Source organism: Leucopleurus acutus (assembly GCF_964270905.1).
Source record: "Leucopleurus acutus genome assembly, chromosome: 16".
Lineage (NCBI taxonomy): Eukaryota > Metazoa > Chordata > Mammalia > Artiodactyla > Delphinidae > Leucopleurus > Leucopleurus acutus.
The window spans coordinates 72,860,224-72,870,091 of NC_139158.1; the positions used below are offsets into that span (position 1 = coordinate 72,860,224).

General features: G+C 48.9%; 1 protein-coding gene across 1 annotated transcript; it reads right to left on the bottom strand.

Annotated features, from left to right (window-relative positions):
- Nucleotides 1-1,374: 1,374 nt before the first annotated feature.
- LOC309973554 (spleen trypsin inhibitor I-like) lies at nucleotides 1,375-6,183 on the bottom strand (the record flags this gene model as incomplete). Its single annotated transcript, XM_082857840.1, has 3 exons — nucleotides 1,375-1,414; nucleotides 2,560-2,749; nucleotides 6,042-6,183. 3 exons carry the CDS (start codon nucleotides 6,181-6,183, stop codon nucleotides 1,375-1,377), a joined length of 372 nt encoding a protein of 123 aa, XP_082713966.1.
- Between the last annotated feature and the right edge of the window lie 3,685 nt (nucleotides 6,184-9,868).

Below are 9,868 nucleotides of genomic sequence, written 5' to 3' on the forward strand. Positions count from 1 at the left end.
CAACAGAACTATTTCAGAAACCTTCAACATCTGACAAGGTCATTCTGTGTGCATGATGGATCAAAACAAAAATAGGACATTCGGTAATGATGTTTGAACACAAACAAAAAGAGGTAAATTATACAAACCACCAAAATATCCAAGCATCCCCCTGTATTGAGTGACTGCTACGTCTTTACCAAGTACAGCTGTAACCTCTAGCTAGTCTTCCCTTCTTAGAGTTAAGATACCCATTCAGAGAAATGCCCCACTTCCTGAGAGCATCCATCCAGAGCAGAGTCAGCTTCCTGAAACACACACCCCCGCCAACCAAATCACCTAACACAAGCCCGCATCCTATAAGTTCTATCTAACATTCTCTTAATGAGATATCATATTGTCTTCCAAGGTGATTCTTATTCCTTGCTGCAGTGAGTAATAAACCCAACTAGTTCAACTAGGAAAGGGAGTGTTTCTAGGTGTCTCTGGCTAGTTAAAAAGTAGAAGCTAGGGCTTCCCTGGTGGCGCAGTGGTTGAGAGTCCGCCTGCCGATGCAGGGGACGCGGGTACGTGCCCCGGTCCGGGAAGATCCCACATGCCGCGGAGAGGCTGGGCCCGTGAGCCATGGCCACTGAGCCTGCGCGTGTGGAGCTGTGCTCCGCAACGAGGCCACAACAGTGAGAGGCCCGCGTATCGCAAAAAAAAAAAAAAAAAAAAAAAGTACAAGCTAGAGATGTCTCTGGCTAGTTAAAAAGTACAAGCATTATCCTTATTTTATAATTAAAGAAAGTAAAGCTCAGAGATGTTGGGAAATTTGCCCAAGACTATAAGGAAGTGAGTAACAGAATCAGCGCCATCTGCGTCCTTGTTTATTTGAATACTATGCTTGCTGTGGTCCCCGTGCCTCCCTTTCCTCATCTGCAGTGAAGCAGATACTCTCGATTCTCCAAAGGTGCCTGCGGCCCACATCTTCCCAGAGGCAGGAGCGTGAAAACATTGTCAAAGTCGCTCTATTTGGGAGAGGTGGGACCTGCTGTGTTACAAAACTCATACGGCAGCTAAGTGACATCTCCGTGTCACTGCTTCCGCCCTTGAAGGATTCTTAGGATGATTAATAGAAGAATGCACGCAAAATGTTAACACAGAGCCAGGCGCACTGAAAGGGCAGTTGCCCTTCTTTAACTGAAGTAAGAAGCCCCTCCCCACACGTGACCTCAGGCAAGGGGATTCCTACTGCAAATGGACAACTGAGTCCCATACTCCTTTCTTTGTTCTTCTGAGAGTCCAGGAGAGCAACCTCTACACCCAGATTTGACCTGGCCTAAGAAGTAAAGAAAGAAGCTTTCATGCTGAGGTGTCTCTCACCCGGGTTTTTGTGTCGCTTGGGGTGGCCACTCAGAGGTAGATGGTGCTGTAATGGGGGTGCTTCTTATACCTGGCAGGGCCCAGTGTGAGGACAGGAAAAGGGGAGGTGCCGGCTGCTCTGCAGAAGAGTGCGAAGGACCCGCATCTCCGTGGACCCTAGTGATGAAGGTTCTTAGGGGCAAACCACAGAATCCACTCCAGTTAGTTTAATTTGAATTTATTGGAATATAAGCCAGACTGTTTGAAGCGACAGAAGGAAAATGTACAACATCACTGCGAGGGAAAGGGGCTCCTTTATTGAAAAGACCTCTGCCACCACTGATACTGAGAACTGGATGCCAGAATTTCCACCTTGGCCACCCACAAGGAGAGCAGTGATGGTGGGGTGGGGGATGAAGGTGAGGATGCAGTGAGGATGTGGCTTGAGACAAGAATCCTGACATGAGGAATGTGCTCTTGCATTCACTCCTTCCTTCCTTAAATAATTATGGACCATCTCCTCTATGCCAGGACCTGTGCTAAGTGCTAGGGATAAAGGGAAGACTTGTTCTCATGGTGCTTAGAATCCACTGGATGAGACAGAACTAAGGCAAGTAGACCCATGGGGGAAGGAGAGAGGCAGGGTTCTGCTGAGGAGGGTGGGGTTGAGACGGACTCAGAGGAGACCACACTGTTTCAGAAGCAGCCACAGCCCAGCCCCGCGTGGCTCCTCCTTGACTTCAGGGTTTCGGGGTGGTACAGTTCGCAGGTCCTCTGCAAAAAGAAAGGAACTTGCTGATTGACATCTCTGAAGCCCCAGACCTGGACACCGCTGACCTTGACGGATCCTAGACTTTCCCAGAAATATGCAACCACAGTCCACCCAGGACCACAATAACCAAGAAGAAGGAAGTGAGTTTTTCAAGCCTAGGTGGGGAGCTCAGGAGAACTTCGGACATGCTCTGTAGGGTGGCTGACTCAGTGTTCCCATCTGAGAAAAGGGGAGCATGTGAGGAAGCTCAGATTCTCATGACGGGGCTTCTAGGGTGACCTTCTGCCAAGCTGGCCCGTGGAGGATGTGCTCAGTGTGCGGTTTCACAGGACACTGCAGCCACTTGTCCTGGGAGGCAGCGAGGAGGAAAGACACTGTGCAAGTGTGAATGGTGGGTGGCCCCCTGAGCACCATCACTTTTTCTCAGCCCTTCCCCTCCCACCCTGTCCTGTCCCCTTCCTTACCTGTGGGTCACCACAGGACCACCGCAGGTCTTCATGCAGTCCTCTGGCGTCAGGAAGTTGTTCTTCCCTCGGCAGCCGCTGTATATAAACATGTCGCAGTGCCCGGACTTGGCGTTGTAGAAGTACCTGACCTTCCGGGCCCTGCAGGGACCCGTGTGATGAGGTTCCAGGCAGAAGGCAGGCTGAGAACCTTATGGGATGGGAGGGGCTATGGGTCAGTTATGAGGAGCGTCATCGCAGTTTGGTCTACAATGTCAACAACTGAAACCACCAGTGTGTCTTGCAATAGAGAATGTTAGGGTTATGGGGATGGGTCAAATTGAAAAGGCCATTTGACAACCTGCTTTCTGGGATATTATTATTAATGTTCCTAGGTGTGACATGATATGGGAAACATGCACAAATTGATATCTCCATCATGAAATATTTTAAGATTAATTGGTATGATGCCTTGGATTAGGTTCCAAAAACTCTACCAAAAAAGAATAAAAAACGGCAGACAAGGTAAAAAATATTCGTCATATGTCAGTAATTATTGGAGCTGGTACCTGGGTTTTATAAGACTATTCTCTGCATTACTTGTATGGTAAAGAGTTTCCACCATTAATAAAAAAGTGTGAAGGAATCAGGCTGTAATGGAGAAAGGCATGAAGAACACATACCAGGGTGTTCTCTTTTGTTACGGCACAGGGACTCTCTAAATTGAATATTGACACTATATTGATACTGTGACTTATAATAAGCAATATATTTATATATATATATACTTGTTCCTTGTAATATCCTGGCACAGAGTTCTTACAAACCTTGCTATTTCCTAAGTGCTGAAAGCAAAAAAAGTGTCTTTTGTTATGTGAACTAGGTGACTTTGGGGAAGACCCTAGTAACCCCAGAATGGGCTCTGGTTGCCAGGGGAAACCACTGCCTGACAGGAGGGTTGCAACTTTCATTCCTACCCTCTCCCTCGTGGCCTCCCATCCACAGTTCAGCCCGCCACCCAACCTCAGGGATCGGAGAGGAGCTGGAGGTTGAACAGTCACCAATGGCTAATGATTTAACGCATCATGACTAGCTAATGAAGCCCCCATAGAAACCTCAACAGAGGAAGAGATTCATGTTGTGAACATGCATCTGGCATCGACCCAGGGAACAGCATAGGTACTCGTTCCATCATTGCTCACCTGGACCCCTGCAGCAGCCTGCTCCCTGGGCCTCTGTCTCTGCCCTTGGTCCCCTAGAGGCCACTCTCCGCACTGCAGCCACAAGGATCCTATCCCATTGCTCCCATGACCAGTCCCGCAGTGACTCCCCATCTCTCAGTCAAATTCCGATTCTCATCCTACAAGGCTAGTCAGGACCTGTCCCCATGGCCTCTTTGGTCTCATCCCTTGCGCCCTCCTCCCCTCCCACCCACTCAGCTCCAGCCACCCTGGTAATTGCTGCCGCTGGTTCACAGCAGGCACGTTCTTTCTGCAGCCTCTGCTCCAACGCCCCCTTATCACAGAGGGTTTCGCTGATCAGTCTACGGAAAGAGCACAGCCTCTTTTATCCCCATCACTCTCTACCTTCAAAACCTCATAACCTAGCAGAGCATTTCCCCTTTTGCTATTGTCGGTCTCACTCTGAGAAGGCAAGGTATTTTTCCATATTCTGTCTACAACTTTCCCCACACCAAAAACCAAGCCTGTAGGGACTTAATAAATATATGGCCAGGGAACGAATCTTGCATTTCATGCTCGTGCCAAGCGCACAGTCATTGAATAGAATGGAGATAATGGAATTCCTGTTAGTGCAAAGTCTCCTTGATGATGGGGCAGGTCTACGTGATTATCGATCTACCTCTCATTCCATATCCTGAGAGGGTAATAAAACGATAGTCAAAAGGGGACAAGGGGGAGGGCCTGGAGCCTTTACTAAGACGGTATCAGCCTTGGTCCCGGGAGCAGCTCACACAAGCGCTGTGTTTCTTGCTTTCCCTGCAGTTGCTCTGCTCAGTGGTCCCACGTCTTTCTGATTAACTTTAATCCTAGAGGAATAATCATTATTTGACACCTCAATGTTTTTTCTTGCCCAAAGGAGGTGGGTAGAGAAATTTTTTCAGATTAACACATCTTGGTGGAAAATGGACAAAATTGGCCATGAAATGTGTTTAAACTCTTTAAATTCATGAGTGGTAAGCTGTTCAAAAACCCATGTAACGTGGTTCCCGTTTTCAAGTGAGGAAACTGCAGAAGACTTGCCCCAGGACACATGGCATGTGGGTGATAGGGTCAGGACAAGATACTGTCGTGTCACAACCCATTAGATAAACTACCTGATTCTGCCTGGAATTCTGAAAATACAGGTAACTGGTAAGAGTTTCTGGCTGCAGTGTCCAACTTTCATTATTCCCCTGTCCCAAGCCTCACTGGAGCCCCCAAATCACAGGGAAGACTGAGTCTGGTTTTGCCCTGACACCAAATAGGTGGCGTCTCTACCAACACCAAACAATTCCCTAAACACCCACTGGGCATCCCAGAAGGCAATTTACTTCTGATACTAAATCCATGGAGTTAGTGCAGATCCCGCAGGTTGAGGACTCAAGACTGTCCTCACTTCAAATGCGAACCATGTGGTCCGGAGTCACTCATGCTTGTGACCGACTGGCTAAGAATCGGAGGTTCCATGACCCCACCTCCATGTTCACTAACCAAGAGAAGTGCAGACAGAACTCAGGAAAACCCTTTACTTACCGTTCCCAGGTTATTATAAAGGGTAAAGCGCAGGGACAGCGAAATGGAGGAGATGCGCAGGGCAAAGGGGGAGTAGAGGTGTGCGGAGGCCCCGTGCCCTAGTGGAGTGCAACCCCTCACAGCACCTCCATGTGTTCACCACCCCGAAAGCTCTCTGAACCCCAATATTTATGGATCTTTATTGAGGTGTCAATAATAGGCATATTGATTGAATCATCGGCCATTGGTGATTGGTCTCCAACTCAATACCCTCCCCTCTCCCCAGAGATGCTGGAATGCGGGCTGTTGAAAGTTGTAACCTCTAAACACATGACTGGGTTGTTTTGGAGACCAGCCCCATCCTACAGGTCTCTCCGTGGCCTTCCTTTTCTCACCTCATTACCAAAAAAAAACCCCAGTAAATTCCAGGAGTTTCTGGAGGTCTGTTCCAGGATCAGGGCAAGGATCAATATTGATCTTCTTATTACACTGCAGTGAAGTTCAGGGACACGGCACTGACCAGGAATAGAGAGTCTCAGAGATGGGACTCCCGATCTGGTAGAGGTAGGCGGCATATATATTTTTCAATTTTAATTTTTTTTCCTATTGAGAGTCAGGAAATGTCCCTGGTGTTAAAACTGCCCAACTTCCCAGGAGAAATCCAGAGAGGCTGTCAGCATCCACCCCACCCCTGCTCCCCAACCCCTTCCACGGACTCCCCTCACTCCCCCCTCCCCCCAGCCTGTAGAGGAGAGGTGGGTCAGGACTTACCTTTGGCCTGGTTGCTGGTTTCAACTTTGGTGTGGTTGCTGGTTTTACCCCCCGGGATGCCGGCCACCAGGGTGCCCGGGATGCCGGCCACCAGGGTGCCCAGGAGGACGAGAAGGGCGATGGAGAGGCAGAGCCGGCTCATGATCGTGGCCTTGCAGGAGAGCTTCTGAGGAAAGCTGGGGGCTGACAGAGCTTTTCATATCCCAGCTGAGGGGTGGGACAGGCAGTGAGGAGGGGAGTGAGGAAAGGGTGGAGCTGGGCTGGGTCCTGTTTATTGTGTAATCTCCCCACCTAACCTGCTTCTGCCTGCTGGGGCCAATTACCCAGTAACAGCGCTTCTCAGACTTGACTCTCCCTGTGGGTCTCGTGGAAACACAGATTGTGATTCCACAGGTGGAATTTTGTCCAATATGTTGACTCAGGGAGCGTCCCAGCACCTAGAGCAGTGCATGGCGGTGATGAGTGAATGAGAGCAAATCAAAGGATGGATAAGTGAACAACAGTGTGTTAGCTCAGGTCCTCCTTTTCAACTCCTGCAGGTTTCATTACAGCTGGGAACTATGCGCTTCACCCTCACCCCTACCACTGCCTAACTCAGAAGACAGGTGTGACACAGGACACCTTCTGCAACCACTGCCACAGCTTCTCAGCTGGATGGACCCTTGCTGTTTACCTGGCACTGGCCCAGGCAGAAGCCCTCCTGAGGCAGCAACCCTGTTTTCTCAGTGAAAAAGGAGTAAGGGGTGTGGGCATAGGGGAAGCAGGGAGCTGAACACGTCTCCACAGCATGACCTCCCATTTCGCCTCGTCGGGTTTCGGAAACAGGAGAGCTGCCTGCCTGAGTGGACCTCAGGGGAGCTTGGAAGATCGCCCACAATAGCCTCCATCCTCCTGTCTCTCCCCCAGTGGTTTTGGAACCATAGGACCTCAGTTTGGGTACCAGCTCTGCCTTTTCCTAACTTTGTGCCCTGAAGACTTAAATCTCCCAGAGCCCTGTGTTTTCAAGTGTCACATGAGGTCAATGCTGCCAGCATCATGCGTTTCTGTGGAAGAAGTGGAGGCAATAGACATATATTCTTCTCCCTGAGAAGTCAAAGTCCTTGTAATAATAATAATAATGTCATTACAGCAGATACAACTTAGCTTCTTCTATGTGTCAGACATTATCCTAACTACTTGACATATATTAACTCATCTAATCCTCAAAAATCTTAAAAGAGGTGGTGAAGAATTTTTGATATTTCCTCATGTTACAGAGGAGGAACCTGAAGTAACAAGAAAGAATTTGCCTAAAGATATAGGGTGTAGAGAGAGTATCTGAACCCAGGGATCCGGCTTCAGAGTCTGTGCACCATGCACTCTACTGCTTTGTAAGCTGAAACTATAGTGCACATGTGAGGGCTTACACACCCAGTCTCTTCACTCACTCCCATATATTCACTCCCAGTTACAATCATGTAGCACCAATGCCCCCTCAACTCACTCATCCACACATACTCAAGCAATCTGCCACTAACACACACACACACACACACACACACCCCCTGCGCTCCACTTCCAGCGTCAAGGGGAAGGGCGCTGGCTCAGTGCCCAGAAGCCCCAGGAGCAAGCCCAGCCTAGTGTCAAGCGGGCGCACAGCTGGGTGATGCGCTGCAGAGGGCGGGAGGGGCTGTCTTCCTCGCACAAAGTCGCCCTTTCCCGTGAGACGGGCAGGAGCTCTCAATACCGAGCTGCCCCCGGACAGAAGGGCTTCAGGGGCGGGGTACCCACAAAACAAGCCGCTGTGTGTGGAGGGTCTGCTCTCTCCTGAGACATTTCACATGTATGATTTCATTTAGCCTCCTGTCGACCCTACCACATCTGGGATTCTCATCCCATTTTGCCAGCGAGAAAGCAGAGGCTCGGAGAGGTGAAGCGACTAGCTCAGGACCCACAGCCAGCAGACGGCACAACGAGGATTCTAGCTCAGGAGGCCCTCTGGTCCCGCCCCTCTTCCTGCCTCAGTCTGTCCATCTGAGACCAGGGGACAGCAGAGACCCCCCGCCTAACAGCAGAGATTCCACTTTCTTCCATCCTCCCCTCTCATGTGTCTGTCTTTCTCTCCCAGTGTCCTCCTCTCCTCCGGTCCCCCTCCCTCTGGTCCAGGTTAGAGGCCCCCAGACCCAGGGACCCCCGAGGGGCCTGTCCTCCCTCCACCTCCCACCTCCCTGCTCACGAGTGACTGAGTCTCTAGTTTCAAGCCTTCCCGGCCCCTGGGGGCATCTTCAGAGAAATCGCAAGGCGGGAACATCACAGGGGTTGTATTCTGGATAAAGATGTATGATCCCAGCACTGTGGGACCCCAGTCATATCTCTGCTTCTAATCCTCAGTTTTTCCCTCTGAAAAATGAGAATCTTGGAATCCATGCTATCTAGGGCCCCTTTGTGAAATGGATGGAATGCACCCGGGGCAGGCAGAAGATGTTTATCTGTTTGTGATGCTGTGCCCTGTGAGACGTACGTTCATACCCAAGACATGGGTGGCCCCTTTCTGGCTATGCGATATAACAGCACCTCACTTTTTGGAGGTACGTAGTCTTCCTCCTTCCTTATTTTAAATTTTATATATTTATTTGGCCTGGTCGCGCAGCACGTGGGATATAGTTCCCCAATCAGGGATCTAACCCGCACCCCTTGCATTGGAAGCGCAGAGACTTAACCACTGCACCGCCAGGGGAGTCCCTTAGTCTTCCTCTTTAAAAGAGGTGTCATGAGTACTGGGGTTTTTAGGATTATTTTAAGGATTAAAAAGAAAAGCACAAACCAGAGCTTGCAATCTGGCTAGAATATATAAGCATTTTTAGCCAAACAGTACATTTTATAATTTTGAAACATTTGCCAAAATTTAACAGTGGGGTATTTCATATAAAAGAGAATTTCTGGCATTGTTGGGAAGGTAAATGATTTGGCAACACAGTCCTGCAATTTAACAAGAGCCGTGAGTCTCAAACTTGAGTGAAAATCAGAATCACTTAGCCAGGCGTTCAGACACAGATTTGAGATCTCCACCTGCAGAGTTTTGCTTCAGTAGGACAGGGGCGGGACCTGAGTTTCTGCATCAAACAGGTTTCTGGGGCTGTTGATGGTACCGCTCAAGGGACCACACTTTGAAAAACATGAACTAAGCTAAGTAGAGCTGCTCTCTTCTCACGAGGGGAGCGTTCTCTCCAGTTTCCATAATCCCCACCATGCCTTATTGTCCCCCCAGCCCCACTCCCACTCCAAATATTTCCATCCCCATCAATCACCTGACCTGGAAGGAATTCAAATTTGTGACCCCTGGGGTGGGCTCACAGTAAGTGTTCGATAAAAGGTAGCTTGTTCTTATTTAACAATCTTCCGAACTAAGTATTATTATTCCTATTTTACAGATGAAGCAACTGAAATTCAGCTAAGGGAAAATGACTTGCTGAAGCAAAAACAGCAGAAAATAGAAAGAAGACACTTGACAAAAACTGTTAGTCATGTGGCCCCAGTTATTTCAATATTACAAATACACAAACACACAAACAACACACAGGCAAATATATCTGATATTAACATAGATGAGGCATCAAAGATTGCAGACGTGACTTCATGAGAGTAAAATCATTTTTATCAAGAAAAGGAAGAAGGGAAATAGAAAACAGAAGAAGGAAAGGTTAAAAGAGGAGGAGACGTGAGTCAGTTGTAGACATGCCCACCTTAAGGTGACAGTAAACAAGTGACATTGAAGACCTGAGAAATTCCCAGGAACAAGGATTATGCCTTTCACCATACAACGGAGCATTCTCCGCTTGGACTGTTGG